Source organism: Thermobia domestica, chromosome 11 (genome assembly GCF_964235325.1).
Source record: "Thermobia domestica chromosome 11, izTheDome1.hap1.1, whole genome shotgun sequence".
NCBI classification, from domain to species: Eukaryota; Metazoa; Arthropoda; class Insecta; order Zygentoma; family Lepismatidae; genus Thermobia; species Thermobia domestica.
This window is the reverse complement of record NC_137464.1, coordinates 221,841,430-221,868,720: the sequence shown is the minus strand read 5'-3', so window position 1 is coordinate 221,868,720 and position 27,291 is coordinate 221,841,430. Positions and strand designations below refer to the sequence as shown.

The following is a 27,291-nucleotide window of genomic DNA, read 5'->3' as shown; positions in this document are numbered from 1 at the left end:
AGTTTCGGAAAGTGTTTCTATTTTCACTGCTAGCTTCTCATTTTAGATAGTGTATATTTACAACGAAGGGGAGTGCACGTGCACCCTCTCTAAATCCGGCCTGTATTTGTGTGTGTGGGTGTGTATGTATGTATGTATGTATGTATGTATACCTTACTCTCGTAAATGCTCGTTTTTCTTTATCATCTTGCTAAAGGGGAATTTAAACTCCGAAACCCCCTTGTGTATGCCACTGTCCTATCCCTGTACCTAAAATTAGATACATTGGTACATTACGATTGATAATACATTATAAGAAAATTCTTAAGGTTCTCTAATATTATCAATTGGTAATGTTACGTTTACACTAAACATCAAGCACTTTGTTAGAATAGCCCGACAGTTTATACAATGAGTATGTATAAAATATAACAAAAAGATATACAATGCATAGAATGGTGACGTGTCTTGGTGCGGAGAAAACAGAACCCTTAAGGCTCTCTACACACTGTTGTTACGTTTACGTACAATACAGGATTTAAGTGTGCGCGTACACGAGAAATGTCTACTTACGCAAGATGCACAATTGTTTGGGAACATGAGACTAAATCCTCCTTTTGTGTGCATACGCATTCATATTATATATATAACTTGCGACTTCTCCTAAAATTCTTGGTTGAAACAGTTAAGAAAACGAAATACTCCCGTTAACAGTAGGATGATAATTAAGCGTATAAACAGACGACAGAAATGTAGTAAAATCTAGAAACAGTGTGGGTGTGTATAACGGGGTAAAAATTTCCCCCTATTTCCTTAACCCCGTCCTTTCTCAAAGAGCAAAAGAAACTGGGCGGAGGCAGAAGGAGAAAAGGGGTTGGATAGTATCACAAATGCTTCTATCATAAGTCTTTGGTCTTAGCATTTTGCTTCTGGAATTAAGAGAGGATTTTGTAAATGCATTAACAGTGAACCATTCAAGGAGTTTAAAAGCAAGTAAGAGAGAAAGAGAGAGAGAGAGAGAGAGAGAGAGAGAGAGAGAGAGAGAGGTTCTTGGGACAGGATATAACGATATAATTTCCACTGATGAGTAGATCTCCCTATTGTTTGTACAGTCATTACCAGTACTATGCTCTTTGCAAAGTGCTACTTTTCACCGCCCCTTCCCCCTTTATACCTAGACTTACTATTTATTTTTTTTCATCCTCCCCCCATCTCGCTTCAAATCCCACTATCTTGAGTTTCCTCGAAATGTTACGTTTTCGGAAATCCATGCAATATGAGATACAGAAGCGCGCTAGATAGGTGGATTATGCACACTTGAGTACAAATTACGGCACACAAAGTTTAAAAGGGCATAAAGAAGGTAAGAGATGGGGAAGGAGAAGATTATTGTGGCATTTGGAAGTTCTTAAAATGGAGGGCGCAAAGGCTAAGGGTATGAATTTAAAAAAATAAGAGAGAGAGAGAGAGAGAGAGAGAAAGAGTTTCAAAGAAAATGGATTCTTTTTTACTTCCAACTCAAAAGAGAGAAAAAAGATAGGACTTTTCAGTCTGTTACTTTAAATTCTTAATGCAATAAATCTTTTTTTTAGAAGTTAGGCGAACCGTAAAATGAAAATAAAAATATGGTTTCTTAAGGGCGGATTCTTCTTCAAATAAGGAACGTAATAAAATAACTATAAGTTTTATAATTCAAAGAAAGATTTTTACCACATCGTTTGACAAATTGTGACTTTTGTTCATTTGAAGTTTAACGCTACAGAATTTATGTTCTTTAGGCTGAGAGAGACGATGACTAAGAAAAAGTAAACGATGATGTAAGAATGGATGGAATGAGAAAGTGGGAGGAAACCCAAGGATACAATGTTGTCCATCACAAACTTACTTGGACGGGGATCGAACCAGGGACCTCACGCACCAGAGGTAAGCGCTCTACCACTGAGCCACCGTGCCCACTTATGACTTTTGTTATTTACTGTAGTTTTAGATAACACATTAACCAAGATTTTATAGGTTTCGTGTACATTACCTACGTATTAATTACTACCCAATAATGCCGAAACAAAGGCTGCATAGACAACCAAATCCATTGTCTCACAATCATACTAAACTTACACTAGATAAGATATAGTCATTTATTGCTTGATTGTCATAGACATCAGGCTAGACATGTTCATCTTTTTGTCTTATTATCATAGTAACCTCTGGCTAGATAATTTTAATCCATTTCTCGAATCACAGTTAACTTAAGACTAGATAAAAACGTTCATTTACTGCCTTATTTTCTCAGTACACTTAGTCTACGTAAGAAGCTCCATTCACTTCTTTAGTATCATAAACAGGCTAAACTTATGTTAGATAATATACAGGGTGTCTCAAAACAACGCCGACAATGTTTGGGAGATGATTCCTGACACCAAGATCAGACGAAAAGTATAGATCAACCTGGGTGCACACATGCTTCATTTCGAAGTTATATGCTGCCGAAAACAGGAAAAAAATGCATTTAAAAGACCTATCCAAATATCCACGTTTCAGAATCCTGTGGTATTTCCATAACAATTTTTATAGAGGTAGTTGGTGAGTACTTCAAGTTATATGCCCGTAGCCAAACTGCCTCTATAAAAATTGTTGCGTGAGTACGTTAGGATTTTGAAACATGGATACTTGGATAGGTCACATACTATTTCCTAAATGAAGTCTTGACGCGACTATGGTAGGTCCCATAGTATTGGAGCTACGGACTTTTAAAGTTCATTTTTTCATGTTTTCGGCAGCCTATATCTCCGAAAGGATGCATTTGTGCAACCAGGTTAGTCTATATTTTTCGTTTTATCTTGGTGTTACGAATCACCTCCCAAACATGGTCTAACAAATGGGGTCTAGAAGCATCATTTCCAGCGCATACAATATACACCTTCTCCAAGGATTTTTACTGGACGCACGGAGTTACATAGACAACTTATGCAATGCCTTTAGCAAAGCTTAACCTTAATTCTATATTTGATCAATTCTATGTTTTAACAATGACATTTTATCTCCAGGGCAATAGCGGACATAGCTATTCAGGCTGCCGCATCTCATCCTTTATAACCGTACACGGTTAACAGAATAAGAATAAATGGAGTGAAACCTATGTGAGCCAAGATCAGACAGCACCCGGTTGTACCCCATTAGCTTCTTGACGTTAAAATAGGTGAATTATTTTATTGTTTAAGTAGGCCTAACCGTTCAATCTGAAAACAAGTTAGAAATATGACTATCCATTGTTATTTGTGTTGGGCTTAAGGCAAATTCACACATAGGGTGCAGTGTCCATGCTGTTCACCTACCATTCTCCATATACATGCCATGGCCGCGACCATTCTCATATACAATTCCCATATCGTACTGCTACTGATTTTTAAACCGTTTCCAAAGATGGAGGATAAAGTTCTTATTCGTTCTGGTCTACTTCATGTCGCTTCGAATACTCGAAGGATATATACCATACGTTAGTATTGTTTTAAAACACTACTACTACTGTTTTTTTTTTCATTGTTCAACCGTACATGCATTGTGAAACAGGTCACATGTGTTTTGAGAAGGATGTCGTCAAGCTGGTGGAATCATGACGTCTTCTGTTTGATCTTCAAAAGTACAACGCAAAAAGTTTATATTTTTTTTCTAAAATAATTTATAGGATCCAAGAACACATTTATATGTCGTTGACATGACCATACAGAGTACACGTGTTGTGGCTTCCTTCCTCCTCTGGAACTTTGTAATAAAATTGGTAGTGGAAGAAAACGATTCCCGTATGTGATTACTCTACCTGCTTAGCAGTACTTTACAATATCAACCTCTGTTCTCTATGAAAAAAAATATACATTGAGAATAAATTGTTTGTGTCTCATGTCATATCGTATACGCTAAAGGAACGGGTGATTAATGAAAATGAACGATAGAAAAAAAATCGAGAAATACGAATATAGGAGCTTATCGGAGGGCATCAGGAAAACCTACGAACACGATAGTGTCCACCGTAAACCCTATACGGCGCGTTCAGTGCACAAAACAAACAAGTTCACTTCTTTGGGTCATTTTCGACATCCTTCATATTTAAGATCTCTCTCAAAATCTCCTTACATAGCTTAAAAGATTCAAGCCCAGATATTGCAAATATCTCTTATAAATGGCAGTGTTAACTTTTCCATGTACTCAAGTGTTCTGAACAAACTTTGTATTAAACTTTTCCATGTACTTAATTGTTCCGAACACACTTTGTGTTAACTTTTCCATGTACTTAATTGTTACGAACACACTTTGTGTTAACTTTCCCATGTACTTAATTGTTACGAACACACTTTGTGTTACGTTTTCCATGTACTTAATTGTTACGAACACACTTTGCGTTAACTTTCCCATGTAGTTAAGTGTTCCGAACACACTTTGTGTTAACTTTTCCATGTAGTTAAGTGTTCCGAACAAATTTTGTTTCATTTTCTCATAACTTTGGTAACTGAACTTAACTCTCCATTGCCCTGAATGCCTCACATAATGCATAAAAAAGTCTCTCTGCTGATTTCTACAATGCTACGCAAATTGTAAAACGTTTCAGTCACAGTTTGCATAAACATCCAAGAAAAATATCTTAGATGTTCTCAATAGACGAGCTTGGAGGAAATAAGTTCACATAACCTCAGGAACTGAACTAGGAAACTTTCTCACAAAAGGTGAACGCTGTACCACCACAAACTTTTTTTTTGTATAAAATTTCTTCACAGATGTTAAGTTAAAAACTGAATAAGAAACAGCCAATTTAATCCACTGTCTATTCCTATGAGCTAAAAAGACTAACCATAACTGTAACTAGTCACGTTTATCTATTTTTCACTACAAATAGTATTTGTGAATCAAAGCTATTATATTTGAAAAACTTGAAAGTAAAGTGATTAGAACAATACAAATTGAGTCTAGATGAACCATTAAACTTAATTTGCACTGCAATCTGCTGAATGTGACACGAAACACAGAAGCAATTAACTAACCTTAGATAAAAAAAAAGCATTATAGGTGAATTAAAACACAAGGTAAACGTTGAAGAAAGGGATATGATTTGACAGACCAATTAACAAGAACTAGTTCTGGGACCAAATGTAATTACGTTTCCGATCTCCCCGGTAAAAAAAGAACTGTTTGTGTGTGTGTGTGTGTGCGTGTGTCTCCTTTTATGGTGTTAGGTGAAACTATTCTTTCGACATACAAACACACACAGTTTGATAGATGGAGTTGGGTTGCTGATGCTTCAAGGTTCGATTTTTCGTCATTTCCTGAAAATCGTACTTCACTGAAGCCAATTTGATTCGGTGGTCATAGCTGTGGTCCGTAACTACATTACGACCTGCGGTGAAGGACCTTCGTCGGGAAAAGAGTTTTTTTCTTGTATCTCTCTCCCTCTATTTTTCAACCTTTGACCTCTCTTTAACCCTCCCCTCCTGTCTGCCTGGTCTGTGTGACTTGGAGTTGATATGAAGGTAGGGATGAAAAGGAGAGGGTTATTTGGAATGGAAGTACTCGGTACAAAATCCACAGATACACAGAGAGAAAAGGTATGGTCGCCCCCCAAGGGGTCGCCTTTAGTTACAGAAAATTTTTGTCAAACTCAAAGGTGACGTCACATAGTGGCAGTTCTCTTTCTCCTCCTGTCTCTCTCACATTTTATTTCCGTTTCCAAATTGAAGCCAAACGGAGTGCTGAAAGGGGATCGGAGAGAAGAGGAAGAACCAATGAAAGAGGAATGTCTACAAAGAGCTATTGATTCTGAGGTGAGTCCTCAGAGATTGTGGACATCGAAAAGAACTGGACACTACTATCCACACACACAAACACACACACACACCCACCCCCACACACACACACACGTACGTATGTGCATTGGAGTGACAAACACAGTGAACAGAGCCTGTCCTCATGGAAGTCTGTGTTCAATAATAATAAAATAAAATAAAAATCAGTGAAATTGCAAATCCTTTTATAGCTACGGTATATATGTGTGTGCGCACGTGTGTATGTTCCAGCATAACTCTGAAATGCCTAGAGCAATTTTAACCAAACTTGATACACATATTACTTACGGCCAGGAAAACAATACTGTTCAGATAAGACCCCTGGCACACCAGAGGAGGACTAGTAGTAGGAGACAAAAAGTGATCGATAGCGATCACAATTAGTGTCGAATTCATAATTTTCGGGCTCCATGAGCTGATTAGTGACAGTCCCTAAAGTACAAATTCAGCCCCCAGTGACGGTAAGACTCCTAGCATACTTAGGGAGAGTAGGAGGAGTCACATATAAAAATGATCGAAACCAGTTGATTTTACTGTCGAGTCCGCAGTTTTCGAAGTTGCTGAGATGAACAGTGGCACTTCCGATGTCATTTAAATCCTAATTCAACTCCAATTAGTATTCCTGAGGGGGGGGGATGGTGACATGTTAAATTAATTGAAAATAACCTATACTAGTGTCGAATACGTAGTTTTGGTGTCACTAAATTGACTGGTAACAGTTTTGGTGTCCTCGAAGTCCAAGGTCTCTCAGAGTTAGGGTAAAACTCATCCCAACTATTCCAGGGCAAAGGGAGCGGAAGGCACATAAAAGTGACCGAAAGCGACCAATATTAATGTTGAATCCATAGATTTCAGGATCGCTTAGACAAATAATATCACTACCGATGCCGTTTAAATCCGATTTAAGCCCACATGAGCACTCATGGGGATGAAACGGTGACATGTAAAAATACCGAAATCGACCGAAATTAGTGTTGAACTATTAGTTTTCAGCGTCGCTAAGTTAATTGGTGTCAGTTCTGACGTCGCTTAAGCCCAAGGTCAGCCCCCGTGGTGGCAAGACCTCGTTAGCCCTCCTAGGAGAGTGGGGGAGACATAAAAATTATTTAAAAAGCGATCGACATTAATGTCGAATCTATAGTTTTCGGGGTAGTTTAGATAAAACATGACAATCCAGAAGGTAAAAAATATTTGAAAATGGCTGATAGTGTCGAATCCACAGTTTCGGGGGCCCTAAGATGATTGGTAACAGTTCCGATGACCTTTTAGTTTAGCCTATAGGAGGGATAAGACCCCCTAACACATCTAGGGAGAGTGGAAAGGGTTAACATAAAATGATTGAAAACGACCGATATTAGTGTAGAACCTAGAACCCATAGTTTTCGGGGTCGCTGAAATGAATAGCAACACATTCAATGCTGTTTAAGTTCAGCTCCATTAGTACTCCTAGGGAGTGGATGAGAACAGTGACATAAAAAATCATCAAAATCGACCGATTATCGAATCCGTAGTTTTTAGGGTCCCTACGTAGATTGTCGACACTCTCTATACCATGTAAGTCTAAGTTTAACTCCCATTAGCATCCCTGGAGTGTTAGGAAGGGGTTGACATGTGAAAATAATCGAAAGCGACTAATATCAGTGTTTAATTCATAGTTCTCGATGTTGTTGATATTGTTGTTGTTAATAATTACAACCCCGATAGCGTTAAAGTCAAAGTTGAGCCCCCACCCGCATGAGGAGTGAGAAGCTGTGAAAAATAAAATGTTTCAAATGACTGTCTTCATTTGAACCCATAGTTTGAGTTCGTCAAGCTATTAGGTTAAAATTACGACAACAATTACACTAAAGATTGGGAATAACTCGAATTTAGGAATTATATATCTGGTCTTTAGCATCTATCGTCATTTTAGCCCGTCACGTATGAAGAATGGCGCCCCTGGCGATCACACTACCCAATAAGTACGAAAGGAAGTAAGTGGTCTGGGACCTGTATGTTAGAAACCATACCGGCATTTGCCTGGTGTGAATAAGGAAAAACCTCATTCAGGATGTATTGTCTGAAAAGGCTTTTACACCTTTTCGACCGAATGTCCCCGCCGGGAATCGTATCCAAGACCGCTTCCACCAAAGGTAAGAGTGTACGCGAGGGTCGTAACTACAGAGCGAAGTGTAGGATAAAGAACATAGTGATTGATTTAAGCCTAGACTCCATTAATGTATCACTGGATATGAAATGTTTGCATCAGTTTACAAAGCCTGATCTATCATTTTTTGTTTCTAGAAGATATCATGAATTTCCTTCTATGCTTTGAGGCTAACTCTGTAGCCGCCCCTGTTTTATAAACTCTCTTTATAACTTCATAAGATGTCAAAGAAAGAAAATCATAGCATCAAATATATTTATAATTTTTGTACTTACGTTTTTCAAACTTTGTTCGCAAAATCCATCTAACTTTGATTTTTCTTCCTCCAGTATCTGCATACTCTGGAAAAAGAAATAAAGACGAAATTATATATAATAAGACAGTAAATTGCCTACAAAAATAAAAATCTGATAACCTAAGGTAAGTAAGTTTTAACAACATACGGTATGTTTCTTTTTCATTGACTATACATTTCGACATTCCATGAAGTTATTTCTCTTTAAGAGAAGTGAAAATAGTTGGGTACCAATCAGCACTGCCAACAAACCCTAATAATTTAATATCTTGAGGTTTAACATACCATCGTTTTAATGACGTCCGGGCCAGTGTACGTACTTTCACCGGGAATAGAACGTATTTTGGGGCTTACATACCATCATCTATCCATGATTTACAAGTAGTATATCTGCTCGCACGATTGCTGGTTTAAAGTTTTACAATGTGTTAATTCTGGTGTGCCACAAGGATCCTATTTCGGACCGTTGCATTTTCTATTATTTATTATATATCATTAATAACAGTGTACACTGTCCTCTTGCTAGTGCCATATAAAATACCTGATGAAGATATATTAATCATCATCATAATCAATTATTAATACATGGAGTAGTTCTCGTATGAGTATCAATAACAAAAATATATTTTTTCGATTTTCTTAAAAAATAGGGTATGAAGATCTACTCTGAAGTACATCATCCTTTTTGGCTCACTTAGGTCTATGAATTGGTATATGTTTGATCTTTGGACATTTTTTTTCTATTTTACGCTAGTAATATAATTCTAGAACTTACGAGTAATATTCGCATAAAGTATGTAGATGTGTGTGCGTGTGTATGTGTGTCTTTGTAAGGAAAAGATAAACAACAGAAGCACTCTACTAGTAACCAACTTATTTTGCTACATATACCACAGTATTTCCAGAAGTTTCCAGAAGTTTCTGGTTTGACATTGAAATATCGTGCCCCTGGTAAGAAGCAGTTCATGGAATATAGTGCCATCTATGGAAGAAAAAATGTATCAGTTTCATCTAACTAGCTACGTTATTTCGTTTGACTGCCTTCAAGGAACTAGGACTGAATCTAGACAGTTGAAACTGATACATTATGTCTTCCATAGATGGTACTGTATGCCATGGACATCTTATTACAAGTTGCGTGACAATTCAGTGTGAAAACAGGAGCTTTTGGAAATACGCTCGTACGGTATATAAATAATTATTTCTTTAAGAAAAATAAAATTATTATTGGCCACGGACTTGTTTACTTTCCAGTATTACGAAAGTTCGCCTCCTCAATTTTCTCGAACACCATGCGTGAGGTTGCACAGTCACGCATATAATTCTATTCAGCTTAATAATATAGGGCCTATATCGATAATATTTAACACAACTCATTTACAAACATCTTCTGTTAAACGCTAATGATATTATATATATATATATATATATATATATATATATATATATATATATATATATATATATATATAAAATTTATGTTCAATAATTCTACCCTTTAGACTAAAAGAAATTAGAAGCGATGAATGAACGATAATGAAATTAACAGTAGCCTAAAGCTAAGCACGTAACACAAATTTCCTAGGCAGTATTCGATCTGGCAACAGATACGTCTTGCGATCGCTAGCCTAATCATATACACCACGCTTCTCAAACTGTTTTCTTACTTGGGGACCACTTTTATTAATCAGAATGTGCTAAGGACATTCCTCTACTCTTATACCTTTCTAAAGGAAACTTGGATATATTTGTATGTTTCGAGAACATGTTAATACTAATATACTTACGTTTTAAACTGGCGTTAATTTAAAAACCCTTAATTTTGTACTGATACGAACTGAAATGCCCACTTTTCGCACCGGTAAAATGTGTTTATGGGAAATCTCAAGTCCCTTTGTCCTAAGGATAAGCATGGGGATGAAATTTGACTTATATGGCATAAGTAGTGTTATTATTCATCTAAGCGATACAGAAAACTATGTATTACAGAGTAATATTGGTCACTTTTTATTACTTTTCCGTCACTTCTCCTCCTCCTTGCTGAAAATGTCCTAAGAATCAAAGACAAGCCAGGTTCCACTTATGTATCAAAAAATCTTCAGAAATCGGTGCAGCAGTCAACGAAAAGTTAACCATAAAACATCGTAGCGTTTATTTTTATTTATATACGCATAGAAGAAAATACATAGAATATTAGCTTTTTGTGTAAATTGGAGGTTATGTTTCTATATTTACACTGTTCTGCATGCATTCTAATGTTTTCAAACAAATAACATTTTTTAAACTGGATTTTTATACTGATTTCAAATATGTAATCAGTATTTTTTTTATCACGTCAGGTTTTTGAGAATTGGACATATTCAAAAATCAAGGTTTAGTGGAAAAACTATTTATGTCCATGGGATGAAGTACTAAAAAACATAAATATATTCTAGTAATTGCTAGAAGATTGACATTAATTTTTCTATGGGCGAATCTTGCGACGTCTTGACTTTAATCTGGCACTGCTTTCTCTCGGTATAGGCAAAGAGAACATGAAATTATTTCCTTTTTGGCTGAACATGGATCAATGGTTTACTGTCGTGACATACCAGGACTTATAGAATGGTTTGGTGTGACAATGCTTCTGATTGGAGATTTTTTTTAAATCGATTTATCGAAATCAAGTTTGAAAGGCGTCTTACTTCACAATGGCAATATCCTTAGGCCTATTCCTGTTGCACATTCTATTCATATGAAAGAGATGTATGAAAATGTTGAGTGTTTGCTAGATTGTATGAACTACAAAGAACACCATTGGCTTCTGTGTGCCGATTTTAAAGTGATAGGCTTCCTGCTGGGACTTCAATCAGGCTACACCAAACATCTTTGTTATTTCTGCGAATGGGACTGTCGTGCAAAGAGTGAACATTGGGTTAGGAAAGAATGACCATCTCAAAAATCTGTTACCTGGCGTGAAGAATGTTGAACATGAACCGTTCGTGGAACGTTAAAAAATGTTACTCCCTCCCCTACACATAAAGGTAGGCATCATGACACAGTTCGTGCTCTAAGTAAGGATGGTAAGTATTTTAAGTACATATGCAAGGTATTTAGTATAATGAGCATAGAAAAACTCACAGATGGTATATTTACTGGTCCACTGATAAGAACATTTCTCAATGACCCAGGTTTTGAGAATACCATGACCCAAATGGAGACGAAAGCATGGCAAAACTTCAGGAATGATGCGAAGAACTTCCTTTGTAATACAAGAAGCTCTGATTATGAACATATTCTAGAAGACTTGCTGCAAGATTTTAGAAATCTTGGGTGTAATATGAGTGTCATACTAAACTTTTGTACATGTACATTTCAAAAATTTCCCACACAAACTTGGTGTCTATAGTGAATAACACCGTGAACCCTTTTACCAGGACTTAAAGGATATTGAAAAGAGGTATCAAGATGTTGAACCATTAATATGATGGCCGAATATTGTTTGCTAAAAAGGAGAATCCTGGAAAAATGGCAAAACGAAAAAAATTGTTTCATAAGTAGTAGGCTTTTGTATGATTAACTGTACATATTTGAGTAAATTATGGTATTTATTTTCATTTGTGTGTATTAGTTACGTTTGTCATTTTGAAACCACTTTATGTACATAAAGATATATAATTATGTATTCTATATTATAATGTAGTTTGTACATATTGATATAAATCAATTTTCCCCTATTTCCAGGAAAGCGCCATGTGATGGGGAAAAATTGATGTTATATTCGTAGTCAGCGCCCCAAAATGATAAGAAAACGCCACTCAAACCAAAATCATCGGAACTTTTTCTTTCAAAATGCAGAGCAGTGTTATCAAACAGAATAACCTATACTAGTTCAAAATTTACAACTATACGATTTTTTTCTGTCTCTTCTGGTCTAATTTTCAATCTAAGACAAGCACATGAGCAGATCTCGAGAATTACTTGTGGTCCGTGCAGCAAAGGTTGAGAAGCGGTGCATTGAAACACTCAACTATACAGTCAATAATCAATTATTGATTACTGTTAGAAATGGTTAAACATATCTAATGTTTTCCCTTCTTTTATTTTTGTAGTATAAACATGTTACTTTTACAATATTAAAATAAAGGTACGAGCCACTAAAGTAAACCTTCTCGCTTCAATATCCTAAACTAAATCCTTGTATGTTGCAGTTATTAATGAAACATTTCTTATGAAATATGAACAAAATTATTAGGCATTTTCGGAAAATTTTGCCCAAAGAAACCTCACCTCACACTATCTCTTGTAGATTTTAACAAAGGAGTAAAATACCCATTCTCGATTTTTCCCATAAATGACATACCACAGTACAGAGATGTTATTCAAATGTTGATTTATGAAATATGAATAAAATTGTTAGAGCCGTTTCTGAGAAAATTGTATTTTTTTTATTTCCCCCTTTCAGTAAATTATCCTTAATTTTAGGGGTAGGAAGAACATTCCAAAAGAAAACTGAAGAATCGTATAAAATCTTAAGTTTAAAATTTGGTCTCGAAACGTTGAACGATATGGCTTCTAGAAAATGTACAATCATGTCCAAAATGATTGTCGCATATCTACAACTATCTTCTTGTAAGAATATAATTTGATAATGATTTTGCAGGGTACTTTTAATACTGTTACTGTGTATTTAATCGGGAAATGCATATTTGTGGTATATTTGATAGAAAAAGAATTATAAATACGAAAATTAGAATAAATAAAACAAAATGTTGCTAAATGGACAAGAAAGTTTTTTCGTTATACTGTTCTTGTTTACTGCTCTTTTCACATGAAATTTACCACATACATGCCTTTGTGATTATACACATACCAACATTGTAAGAAATACCTGGCGAAATCGTTATCAAACTATATTCCTACAACAACATATTTTTTAACATGCGACAATCATTTTAGATATGGCTGTACATCAGGACGAACGGGCGGATAGATGTAAAAATAATAATAATAATAACTTTTTCAATACATATGGGTCATAAAACAAGTAAATCCATTGAAAATATCGTATTCGATTTCACGAACATCATACTTTCTTCTTTCTTTTTGTCCTCGAAAGTACGAGCACACTCGTAGCTATATGGATAGGGTACACGTCTTTGGTGTAGAAGATACGGGTTCGATTCTCGGAGGAAGCTCATATGCTAAACTGGAGATCCACGTCTCATACAGCCTCGCTGATGAACGGAACACTAAACTCAAATCTACGTAACTAACTACAATACTAAAAGGAAGTAACATTTTCTTTCACAACAATTATTGAGTGTTTCCTTATTCTTCATCATGTTTTTTCTTTTTTTAAAAAAATCTTATCCTGTATGTTCACTCCTTTTCCCTTTTCTTTCCTTTCATCTATTGCCGCCTCACCTCGATTTTCTTTCCTGTTGAACGCTTTCAGGAGAAAAACCTGCTTTTGTCGATTTCGAAGACCTTTTGTGTATCGCCTTCTGGCAGTCTGTGTGAAGAATTGATCCCTCGATCTCCTTATTTCCGGGCTTTTGAGCTCCTTTTCCGGACTTAAGAGTGACGGAGTCTTTCTTCTTCTCTTTTTACAGTATATGTTTTTAAAGAACAGAAAGAAAGAAAGAAAGAAACAACTCCCCAAGAAGAGAAATGGCCTGTAGACTCCCCTGGTTCTTCAACCAAAGAATAGGCAACTTATCTTCTGTTGTAATCCTAAACAACAAATGCTGCATCGTTCTGTCTTCTTTTCAGGGTATGTATACATTCACAGGTATTGAAGAAAAGCTTTCATGGCTTAACAATGGTTGTTCTCAGCAAAACGGAAGGTAGGAATACATATAACAAACGTAAATACTCGAAAGGTATCACTTAAGTGTCTTATAGGTGCAGTTTGCAGGCACACAGAATATATATTTTGCAGACACGAGACGGAGAATTCTGTGCAGGAAGAGATATTTCCAGGGAATTTTTCTCTAGTAATTATAACAGATTCTGTAAGGAGAGTGACTATTTCTTCAAGTTTCATCATAAATTTTAGATGTTATTCTAATTATTCTTTTCGAAAAAAATAACTAGGACATAGTTCAGTTATTAGCAGTGTTATTCAAATCTACTTTCGTAAAGATGAATGTTATTTTAAAAAAAAAAAATACTTGCAGGAAAATGGAAAATTGGTTGACTCAGTTGCAAGAAAGCCGTTTAACACTGTCACTGAAATAAACATAAAACAAGCATACTTCGGTCTAATATCGTCACTTCAAAACAAAATTTTATTCGGGTTTCCAGTAATTTATCTCCAGCATGTTAATGCTTGTAGTACTTTAAAATGTGCCACAGTACACATCCTCAAGAAAGTTTAGCGATACATTAAACAAACAATGCAAGAGAATACATAAGGTGGCCTCTTCCTAAAAAGTGTCTTTGTCTTCTACAACACAACTCCTTTTTCGGTATCACCTGATTTATATAAAACTAATTGAAATACTCTGCGTTGAAAGGGAAAAATAAGTTTATGGGAAATATATGAGAGGTATATACTAGCGCTCAAAAGTTTTCAGACACCCTGGGTTTGAGTAAGAATCTACTTTGGTTCTATTATGACAAAAGAGAACTTTACCGCCATGTGTCAGAGAGACTTCCATCTTGGCGATAGTGGATCGGGATCTGAGAGAGATTGCAGATTATGTAATTCTTAACTTTAAAAAATATATTAACAGACTTCAACAAAAGTACCAAAAAGTAGAAAATAATAAAATCACAAAAAAACAGAAAATAATAATATTAAAACGCTTAAAATGACAAAAAAAGATCATTATTATCTACAAACATTTTTGAACTGTGCAAAGTCTAGCATTTTTGTACAGTAGACAATAATAATGAATTATTTTCTCGTTTTAAGCGCTTTATTATTATTATCTTACGCTTTTTGTCACTAAAACGTTTCCAAACACTCTGGGTTTGAATGAACACCTACTGTGGCTACATTATTATGGCAAAAGAAAACTTTGCCGCCGTGTGTTAGAGGGACTTCCATCTAAAACATAACATTTGGCGACAGTGGATCGGGATTTGAGAGATATTGCAGATTGTGTGTCAATTTTTTTTAAATCACTATTAGCCGCCTTCAACCAAAGTGTCAAAAAGCAGAAAATAATAAAAGACCTAGTAAGCAGAAAATAATAACAGCACAAAAGCAAATAATAAAGCTCTTAAAAGCAGAAAATAATTCATTACTATTATCTACAACCATTTTTGAACTGCACAAAATCAAGCATTTTTGTATAATAGACAATAGTAATGGATTATTTTCTTCTTTTAAGCGCTTCATTATTTTAGGCTTTCTAACGCTTTTATTATTTTCTACTTATTAGCGCTTTTGTTGTAGTCTGTTAATATTGGTTTCAGAAATGTATTTTCTAATTGTTAATGCGTTTCTGAACTCTGTTACTTTTCTTTTATTTAATTTTCCATTCTTCCTTTAGCCCAGTAGTTTAGTAAAAAATAATATATTTTAAAAATAAATTTTCTGCATGTTAGTACTTGTTTAAAGTCGATTAGTACTATTTTAGAGTTTGTTTTCTTTTTATTTTTTCTTCTTTTTTCGGCTTTTCGTTATCTCACTAGTTTCGATATGTACCTAAGTAAACTAAAAGTAGGTCATAAACTTTCCATAAAATGAGTCGTCCTATGAAAATCCGTGTCTAAGCTCTAAAGAGTATTATTTTATCCTGATGAAATTTAGACGAGAGTACCGGGAATGATATTCTTTCAAACAAAAATGAATCATCTAAAATTGATGCACGTATATCAAAGTTATGTGTAAACATACCCACAACATATAGGGTGTATCAAAAGTCCAGAGCCATAGGGCAACTCCGTTATAAGTAAAGATAAGGGGGGAAATGGAAAAAGAAAGGAAGTTGTGAGGAAATAACCGGTTTTCCAATCTAATATGGTGGAATTTTTCCAATCACATCGGCTGTTTGGTATCGCGCTCTATGTTAAATGAAAACACCAACATTTACAGTTCAGACGACTGTTTGAACGGAACGTGATAGCATGCAATAAAGATACGTGAAACATGCACATTGTCGTATGAGGGAAACATAATGTACCTTGAATCCGTTTCGAAGCAGTGCTGTATTGTTGGTACGGTGAACTGGTAATAGAACCTGGTGAACTGGTAACACTGCTTTTTCTTTTATTAAATATATGGCGCCATACCAGTATAGAGCGCAAACACCTGGTGCGATTTGAAAAATTCCACCATTTTTGATTGAAAACCACCTATTTTCAACAACTTTTCTCTTTTCATTTTCCCCATATTTTTCTCGTAACAGAGGCCTATAGCCCCTAACTTTCGAAATATTCGATATATATATATATATATATATATATATATATATATATATATATATATATATATATATATATATAGGGTATTTCAAAACAATACCGACAACGTTTGGGAGGCGATTTCTGACACCAAGATAAGAAAAAAAGTACAGACCGACCTGGGTGCACAGATGCTTTCTTTCGGAGTTATAGGGTACCGAAAACATGAAAAAATGAACTTGAAGTGTCCATAGCTTCAATTGTATGGAACCTACCGTAATCTAGTCAAGACTTCACTTCGAAACTAATATGTACACTATCGAAAAATTCGTGTTTCAGAATCCTGCGGTACTCCGCACGTTTATAGGAGTTTGGCTCCGCGCATATAATTTGAAATACTCACCAACTACCTGTATAAAAATTGTTGCGCAAGTACCGCACGATTCTGAAACATGGGTATTTGGATAGGGCACATACTAGTTCCTAAGTGAAGTCTTGGCCCGACTACGATAGGTCCCACAGTATTGGAGTTATGGACCTTTAAAGTACATTTTTTCATGTTTTCGGTAGCTTATCTCAGAAATGACGGATTTCTGCACCAAGGTTAGTCTATACTTTTTGTCTTATCTTGGTGTCAGAAACCACCTCCTAAACTTCGGTGTTGTTTTGAAACACCCTGTATAAATGGGGCATATTGAGAACCATTTTTTAAATAAAAAAAATCCGTTAAAAGAAATATGAATAGAGAAAGAATAAATGCAAAATGGGACATCTCTCAAAAGTTTATAGTATCCAATATTTTGGAACTACTCAGTGTGTGTGTGCTCATATGAGAAAAGAGAAAGACATTATTTAAAAAAAAGTGAAAAGCAATCGCAGCACTATTTTGAGTATTTCGTCTCCCAGTGGTTTGTATGAAGCGTTCGCGTTCCTTGTTCTCTTTGCTTAAGCTTCTTTGGTGTCGCGTTGCCTTCCGGCTTCTGTGTGACGCAGTGGAGGCAAAGTGAAGGCAGGTGGTTTCGACGGTTTTAAAGCGAACTTCGAGGCGAGGATAATTACCCAGTCTTCGTGTCGAGTCTTTAACTACAAGCTCCTCCACAAAACAAGAACAAGAAGACGGACAGAGCCAGAAGGGATGAAGGAAAACGAACATAACAGCTGAAGAAGAAGAGAAGGAGGAAGGAGTTCCTATGCCAAGATCTTGTTCGTGATGGGACACTGTTCTCTCACGCCCCATCCAATTGTAATTCCCACTTCGTGAGCGTACGACAAAAGCAGTTGTGCTATACTGAGAATAATTGTCGTGAATCTTGGTATACAAGTTTGTTCTCTGTTTTTCTTTCTCAGAAAACTTCTCAATCAAATGAAAAAAAAAAAAGAGTTACAGTGCGGGACATCCTGGTTAGATTCCCGGTGTGAGCTCATGTGGTTCGGATCTCACGTTATGCTAAAGGTCCGTGATAATGACTCATGATAATGTCTGAAAATATTATAGAATAAACAATGACTTAATTTACTCTTTGCTTTTGTTCATAGTACTCATTGAAAACAAAATATTAACAGAATATTGAAACTAAATAAGTCATACAACAGACGAGATATTCAGAGGAGATGTTATGATTAAGTTAGTTAAAGTTTTACCATCTGTAACAGTAACGAAAATGGTATTTTACAAGTACACACGACATTAGAGGGATTTCGTAAGTCTGAGAGAGAAATCCTTGGTTAGTTCACAGGCAACCTACTTGCACAACAGCTATTTGTACGGTGGTGTCCAAGCTTCAAGTATTTCAAAGAAATGACGTGGAGATGGCGCTAGATGGTCGCAGTGTGAAGTTAGTATTATTCTGAGAAACTGGTACTATTTCCGATTTTGTAAACGATCTTTTCAAAGTTCCCAGAATAAATAAAATGTTCAGTTCATACTCTCAATTAGTAGCAGTTATTGCTTTACCTTCACATAAGTGTACAAACAATAGAGGTCTGCACGAGGCGGAATTTTTAGAACGGGCCCGGCCCGGCCAGGCCCGTGAATTTACAATGTGAGGTCCCGACCCAAGTCCGAAATATGTTTTAGCATTGAGGCCCGAACTCATGTGATAATCAAATGAGCCCGAAATAAGCCAGAATTACGGAAACTTAATAATTAACGCAAAATGGTATTTTTATTTACAGCAATTAGATATTCAATTTTGCAATTGTGCTTTAAAAGTTCTCCAGAAAGAACGGTGCAATATATATCGTTGTACAATATATTTAGGGCCGAAAAGGCCCGAGAAATATGGTTGTATATTTAAAAATTTACGGCTGGTGCCCGAAGTGATATATGCTTTGTATGCCAGAGTCTGGCTCGCGGGCTCGGCCCGAGCCGGGCTCTAACAAACAACCGTTGTTAATTTAGATTATCTCTGATTAGACAAAAAACAAACAAAGTTGACGGATAATATAAAACAGGCTCCAAAGAAAGTAACAACAATGCTGTGTTGGCACAAGGTAATGACAAATCTTTATTTCTGTAGTGATGAACCATTGGAATTTACAGCCGACATTAAGTTAGTTTATATCTGGTTAGTTGGTTCGTTTATAAGTTAGTTTGTACAGTCCGCAGCAAAAAAACATGAACATGTAAGTTTATTGTGAAGCTACGCCTAACAGCGCAGGGGATCAACGTAACGTCTAAGTGGCACGAATCACACCAGGAGAAACCTCGGCGTCCTCCCATGCACTCTTATTTTGGAGCAAAAGACTTCGTCGTTTCACAATAAACTTACATGCTCATGTTGCAGGTTCTTTGCTGCGGACTGTACAAAAACGGCGAAACGAGCACGACTTGAAAGAAAAAAAGAGGAAGATATAAAAACAAAAAAGAATAATAATTCAAAGCTGTACTTGGAAGTAAGAAAAAGAACTTATTCAAAAAGGAAATGAAAAATATTTGTTATGAAGGATTCCAAAATATTTATAAAACGGAAACAAATCATCTTTCATAACCGAAACATTGTTAGCGAAAATGAATTAAACAATTCCAGAAACGAAACACTTTTAGCTACACAGAATTAAGTCGCCAACCACTGGAAGCAAAGATAACCAATTTCGAAAACGAAACACTTAGCGAAAATATACTTGAATTATTCGAAAAATAAAACACGGTTAGCAAAAAGAATCTACACTATTAGTAAAAATAATCTAACTTTTCTAGAAAACAAAACCATATTCGTGGAAGAATATAAGTATTCCGAAAAAAAAAATGAAACACTAATACCAAGAAGAATTACTATTGATATTGCAGCTTTCGATACACTATACCAGTGTTTCTCAACCGATGTGTCGCGACACACACCTGGTGTGTCATACAGTCCCCTAAGGTGTGTCCGAAAAATTTTTAGAATTTAAAAATCATCAAGAATTTAATAATAATTAGTTAAAATCGAGACAGACTGTACCAATCAACATCTCCGGCGGTAGCAATAATTGCTCAGTGTAGAGCCATTATACAGTCATTGTAGAGCCATTATAAAAACTAATTGGTTTCACAATTGTAATAAATATTACTATTTATAATAAAAATATAATGTAACAAGTGTGTCGCGATGCCCTTCACGTTCAGTTAGTGTGACGTCATTCAAAAAAGATTGAGAACCACTGCACTATACAATCACATCTTTAAAACATGTCTGCAGTACAATACAATATTTTTCGACGTACGTTAGTTTTGATAGCTTAATACAATTGAATTAGTTTTACAGGTCAAATACAGTATACATAAATGCTTTATCAATAGCATGCATCAAAACATTCAACTCCATTTAGACAAAGGGGCACACAGCTGCACAATGATATAACATTCACTTCTGGTTAGAGATGCAAAAAAGCCGGCTTTTTTGAATCGATGTTTTTTTTCACATAAAAAGCCGGCTTTTTTGGGAAAAAACGAGAATTTTGGAAATTTTGGCTTTTTTCAACTTCATGATTTTTCTATCTAAATAGCTTTCTTATAGTATATTCTATAGTTAGATAAGAATTCCATGACCTGAATGTGATATTTCGCTCTGAAATTCACCATCAAGATGGATGGAGCACATGTTTTACGAATTAAAGCTAACATGAAGAATGTAGTATTTGAGGGTAATTTTAGAGGCTATTTAACTTTATTTTAACTTTTGAGTTATCGACATCTTTTTTCTTCTCTAGTTTGTCATCCGTGTTTCATTTCTAAGAGCTTTTAGTACTCTAGCTTCTAGCGCAAAAGTTAAACTTGCCCGTTTTTCTATTTATCCGTCAAAGCGTACGTTTTTCAATATATCCGTCAAACCGTACTTCCACATTTCTGTTATACTGTAGCTGTGAAGTGATTTAGCAATAATTTTCCGGACACAACCTTGAATACCAATTTATACAAATAATCAGTAGCGGATTTAGAAAAGTACTTTAGGAGGGGTTTTTCTGATTGTTTCGTTTCCTAAAAAATCCTAATTTTATTTGGGAAGTGCTTGAAGTTTATGAGTACAGGCATAACTAATATTTCGTTTCGTTTATATGTTTAGCAATAATCTTCCGGATACAACTTTAAAAATCATTTTATACTGAGAATCAGTGGCGGATTTAGAAAAGTATTTTGGGAAGGGTTTCTTACTAATGTTTAGTTTGTTTAAACATTCGTAATTTTTATTTGACGGGAGCTTAAAGTTTATGAGTAAAGGCATAAATAATAGATATTTCGTTTGTTGCAGACATTCCGTAACTTTGGGGAACGGGCTTCAGTCCAAAAGACCGCCCCCCTAACCTTCGCAAAACCGTCACTGCTGGTAATTAGTAATAATAACGATTTAAAAACAATAAAAAAGGAAGTCGCCCAACTCACACTACACGCACTATTTCTACATTCACAGATGGTATGAAGAAAAGCTTTGTCAGAATGGTCGAATGCTGGTTGAATCCCGGACTTCCCGATAGAAGCGCAAAAGCTAATCACTCAGTTATGTTTGTTGTGCAGTTGTATTTAGCTTAACTTAAATATATTCCGTAGTCTTTTTTGGGGGGGAGGGAGGGGAGTTCCGTAATGATATGTTGAATCCCTCTTGTTAAAAATTCAGAAAACTTGAGGATTGGGTAAACTGTGATGGTGGTTCTATAAAACTTGAACTGTAGAATTTCAAGAATATACAGAACCAAAAGCTCTAGATGTGCAGCCTTTAAGTGTATCATATAAATCTAAGTATTTCTCTTATGTTTTATTTTAATTTTATTTTGTTTCAAAAAGAGGGTATGGAATATTTTGAAGTAAAAATACTACATACTATTTTGCTAGTTATTTGTGTATTCTTTAAAAAGAAGTGTTTACTTTTAGGGTTGGCTGGTTTACACCAACTTCTTTTTTTTAATAACTGGTTTAAACCACAAAAATAAAAAGAATGAAAAATGCGAATCGTGTGAACTTCATGGTGACGTTTCCAGATATCAAACCACCTGCAATAGTTTAATTTCCCTTTCACCTTTTAATCAAGGTGTCCCATGTTCAATTCTCGGTCGAACTACAACCCTTCTTTCATGCGTAACCCAAGTAGCGGTTCGGATGTCAGTTTAGGCGAAAGTCTTCTCCTTGATAACCTCGGTATTTCGTAAGGATGTTAAGCCTAAATATACGAAACAAACCAAATTGTATATTTCTGCATGCCTAAATGCGTGTTGTTTTATAAAGAAGCCAATATTGCTTAAATATATTGATAGAAATTGGCAAAATTTATCGATTGCCTACGTAGCTTCCAACATTAGCTTGGATTGGACTTTCAATGATATCTACGTACCGGTACTAAATTTGTAATTTAATACCTCAGTTTTAGCGTACTGATTATGGTACGTTGACCTTTAAATTTTACATGCAAAGCAATAACAGGATTTTCCCGTTATTGTCTTACATTTCAAGTAATGACGGGATTTTCCCAATGACTAGGACGGGAGGTTCTCAACTTAAGAAATTTACTGACCGCACTTCTTTAAGCTTATGGGAGTTCTTCCGGCATAACCCCCCTGTTGCATAATAACATCAAGGCGAAACAAACTTATTTCTGTGAATATGTAATATAAATACATAAAGCAAAAAATCTAAGTCAAAAAAGCCTGGTTTAAACATCCCCCCCCAAAACGGGTTTTTGGCATTTTCTAAAACAACCACGGTTCTTGCCAACTATGCTTACTTTTGTATATAGGAAGTTAAAAAATTCTTATTATATAAATTGGTTAATCCTGTGGAATTCATAATGTAAATATGTTGAAGAAAAATTGTTTGAAATATTTTTTCGAAATTCATAGTTTATTTTCGATGTTTTATATTATTATCAGCATCAACTACTAATTAAATTATTTTTTGTGTTATAGAGAAGCGACACAAAGTCTGTTTTATCAATTTAAAGCAGTATTTTGAAAAAAGCCCAAAATTTCCCAAGCAAAAAAACAAAGCAGAGAAAACCGAGTTTTTTTTTTTTCAAAAAAGCCGTTTTTTCCGAGCCCTTGCATCTCTACTTCTGGTGCGTGGGGTCACCGACTCAAATCCGTGCCATGTACACTCATGTCCAAAATGGTTGTCGCATATCTATAACTGTCTTCTTGTAAGAATATAATTTGATACTGATTTTGCAGGGTACTTTTAATACTGATATTATGTGTATAATCGGGAAATGTATATTTGTGGTAAATTTCATAGGAAAAAGAATTATAAATACGAAAATTAGAATAAGTAAAACAAAATGTTGCTAAATGGACAAGAAAATTTCATTTTCGTTTTATTGTTCTTATTTATTGCTCTTTTGACATGAAATTTTCCAGATACATGTCTTTGCCGATTATACACATACTAACATTACAAGAAATACTGGGCGAATTTGTTATCAAATTATATTCCTACAACAATATATTTATAGACATGCGACAATAATTTTGGAAATGAGTGTACATTTGTGGTGGATAATATCATGTTCGTGGGTTTTCTGGAGTTCTCTCGTTTCCTCTCACACCCTCATTCCACCAGTTATTTCTTATGCATTCATTTTCATTAATTACCCGTCTGCTTAAGCCTAAAGAAACGTAAACGTGAGACGTGAAACTAAAAGAAATCATTTTATTTTTTTCTATTTAGGCAAATATTGTTGTTTTAACGAACATATCTAATGATCTGATCGCACAAGCTTGGGAAAATAAACTCAATCGAATAGAAAGTTTATTGGCCTCAGGAAAATTATACAAAGCTCATTTTTCGAACTGAGTATGGAAACACTGAAACAAAGCGAAATGAAAGCAAGGAATGCCTAGTTTCTGGTGGAGGAATTCTGCCCAGGACAAAGTCAAGGAAGACACGAACAACTGCGACCTCGTATCTTTTAGGTTGGAGATGTTACTTGGTAGTCTTCACAGCTGTTTTCCTTACGCTTTCCCCTCCAGATTTAATATCAAACCATGATGGTACGATTTTGGTTTTTCTTCCTACTTTACAAGTGTTGGTAGACATTATATCCACTATATATGGCAACCGGAAATCAAACAACGTAGTACACGGAAAGTATATTTAGTTTATAACCAAGATATTTATGTATTACTTTGAAAAGAGATGTGTTAGTGGCGTATTTGTATTTATAAATACATATATTAATTAACGTAAATATTTTAGAAACGTACTCACGTATATATATATATATATATATATATATATATATATATATATATATATATATATATATATATATTGTGTGTGTGTGTGTATGACTAACAAGTAAGGTTTCCCAGGTGATACACTCCGATTTTAATCAAACTTCACAGGTTTGTAGAACAGCAAAAAATAAGCGACACGTATTTTTTTTATAGCGGCCCATATGCATATTTAGGTGGTATAATAGGGCTGTTAAATTGGGACAACAATGCATACTTTAGGTAATAGCGCGAAAACGAGAAGAGATAGCCAAACGTTGTAAAGGAGCAAGTTGTCATGACACGATAAGCATTTCAATAACACATAGCACTTCCACGGGGATAACACACAACATCCGCAAATGGACCAATCAGGGATGAAAAGCAGTCACAGAGCTTTATCTATTACGCGAAATACAAATAACGTAGGTAAGAATAAAGAATGATAAAGAATAAGTGATACGTGTTTTTTCGTTTTTGCAAGATGACACAAAAAACGTAAATAGATGCATCGTTATCTCAATGTCGAAACATTGGAAAACTGGGAATATGAAGATGTGAACGCCTGTATGAGAGGCAACCTGTCAATCAGTTTTGCAGAACTGGTTGCAGTCACTCCAGAAGAGAAACATTGGCTCAAGGACATTGTATCTAAATATCAACCTCAATGCAAGAGACAATATCATCAAACTTCAATCATTAGTACATAGTCAGTTATCTTCTCCAAGATATACACCTCTGTTCGCCTATGCATGGTTCCGCTGCGGCTATGTTTCGGAAAGACCGATACATTTCACCAACCCAATAGTTTTCGGTTTCCAGCAATTGCATTCATTGTTGTGCGACACCTGTAGACAACCATCCGTTGTCAGGTGTTCTTGGTAACTAAAATATTTGTATTTGGAGGATTTTTTTTTTTTTTTTTTTTGTGAAGTTCCACTTCTGCAATACATACAATGAATAGGTTGGACAACAAATAAGGAGATGTCATTTATAACAGACAAAGTGAATGTCCGTTTCCCTTGTATATAGAGAGCATTTTGTTTCGTATTGTCCTTGTTATTGTTTCAACATAGCTATTTACGTTTTAATATCCGCACTGGCATACAACCTTTTGCTGTGCAAGATGTATATAATGATACTACGCAACAGACGTGTTGCACGCAATATATTGCCAACACACCTATTGAATTATGAATTGCATCACTGGTTATGTTCTTCTGCTTTAGTTATGCCCAGTTCTTTGTCAATGACACTAGAATTGTTTTCTAGAAGTTTGTGTTCGGAATGCTACGTTTAGTTCTATCTATTAATACAACAGAGGAATGGTTTCCAATATTGACATGTGGCAAATTCAAACGCATTTGAATGGCCAAGAACGGTATTTATATACTGTTTTCGTAAATGTATATGGAACTGTTTTGTTAGTTAGTTGTAGGACTTTTAATTTTTATTCAATGGAACTGTTTTGTTAGTTAGTTGTAGGACTTTTCATTTTCATTTGACGTGCCATACTTTATACTGTTTACATTTCTATATTTCGAAACAAATACATGTAGCCACGAATAATTTAATATCGTTTTTATACTGCTTATGTCAAGGAAGTTCTATTAGTCTCATGTCCGATTTCAATAAGAATCATTTGTATGGCGAATATTTACTACAATTGCTTATATTCGTTCCATACAATATTCGACATTACGCTACATACTGTTAAATAGCAGCCAGCTATGGTTCAACATACAGCATCTTACCGAAAATAGTGCTTGTGTAACATATCCATGTGTTTTGGTTTAAATGCATGCTCATATGCATGTGACTGTGAATTGTCTATTTTTGTCAGCCTGTTCAATTGTGTTCAACATGTTGTTTAGTATCCCGCAAAGGGCCTATTTATCAATACAACGGGGCTTGTTGCAAAACAATATAAATGTTTGTATTACTATCCTATACGGCCGACTCTTACAGGAAGGGCGTGATTTCGTTTACTTCTGGGAGGCTTTTAAATTACTGATCATGAGCATTGAACTGTTCGCAGTCACTAACTACTAATAGTTATAACATATAAACCATTGAACAACAAGACCAGGTTTGATATTTATCTCTCGAGCAGGATTCTACCGGTCACCTGCAACCAGTTCTACAACACTGATTGACAGGTTGCCTCTCATACAGGCGTTCACATCTTCATATTCCCAGTTTTCCAATCTTTCGACATTGAGATAACGATGCATCTATTTACGTTTTTTGTGTCATCTTGCAAAAACGAAAAAACACGTATCACTTATTCTTTATCATTCTTTATTCTTACCTACGTTATTTGTATTCCGCGTAATAGATAAAGCTCCGTGACTGCTTTTCATCCCTGATTGGTCCATTTGCGGATGTTGTGTGTTATCCCCGTGGAAGTGCTATGTGTTATTGAAATGCTTATCGTGTCATGACAACTTGCTCCTTTACAACGTTTGGCTATCTCTTCTCGTTTTCGCGCTATTACCTAAAGTATGCATTGTTGTCCCAATTTAACAGCTCTATTATACCGCCTAAATATGCATATGGGCCGCTATAAAAAAATACGTGTCGCTTATTTTTTGCTGTTCTACAAACCTGTGAAGTTTGATTAAAATCGGAGTGTATCACCTGGGAAACCTTACTTGTAAGTATAACGGAATATCCACGGAAATTCCCTTGAATTTTAATGAGATGTGCCTCTCTCGAAGCAATGTCCAAAAATCATCCTGTCACTATCCCATAAGCCCATGGGACGTCCACTGGCGAAAGTAAGAGGTCACGTGAACATCTCGATATATCGGAACTAACCCCATTGTACGTCCAAAGTACGCTCTATAAGAGATGGAGTGGGTTAAGATTTGTGAGTTTCAGTGGGTCGTGCGACAACTGGGCGTGACCCACTCTGCTCAGTTCATTGCAGACAGCATCTTCTGAACACTGGTGAATTTGTCTACGTTTTACTTTCAAGAACTACATTTTCTTCCATTTTCATTTGTTTCTATTTACTTACCTGAGGA

At 35.4% G+C, this 27,291-nt stretch overlaps 1 protein-coding gene across 2 annotated transcripts in view; it reads right to left on the bottom strand.

The window, feature by feature from the left end:
- The window catches only part of IRSp53 (Insulin receptor substrate 53 kDa), a 1,174,063-nt gene that overhangs the window by 53,374 nt on the left and 1,093,398 nt on the right, over positions 1-27,291 (bottom strand). For both annotated transcript variants that reach the window (XM_081731708.1, XM_081731709.1), the window contains exon 7: positions 8,229-8,294. In XM_081731708.1, the coding sequence (XP_081587834.1) occupies positions 8,229-8,294 (66 nt within the window). The remainder of the gene's footprint in view (positions 1-8,228; positions 8,295-27,291) is intronic.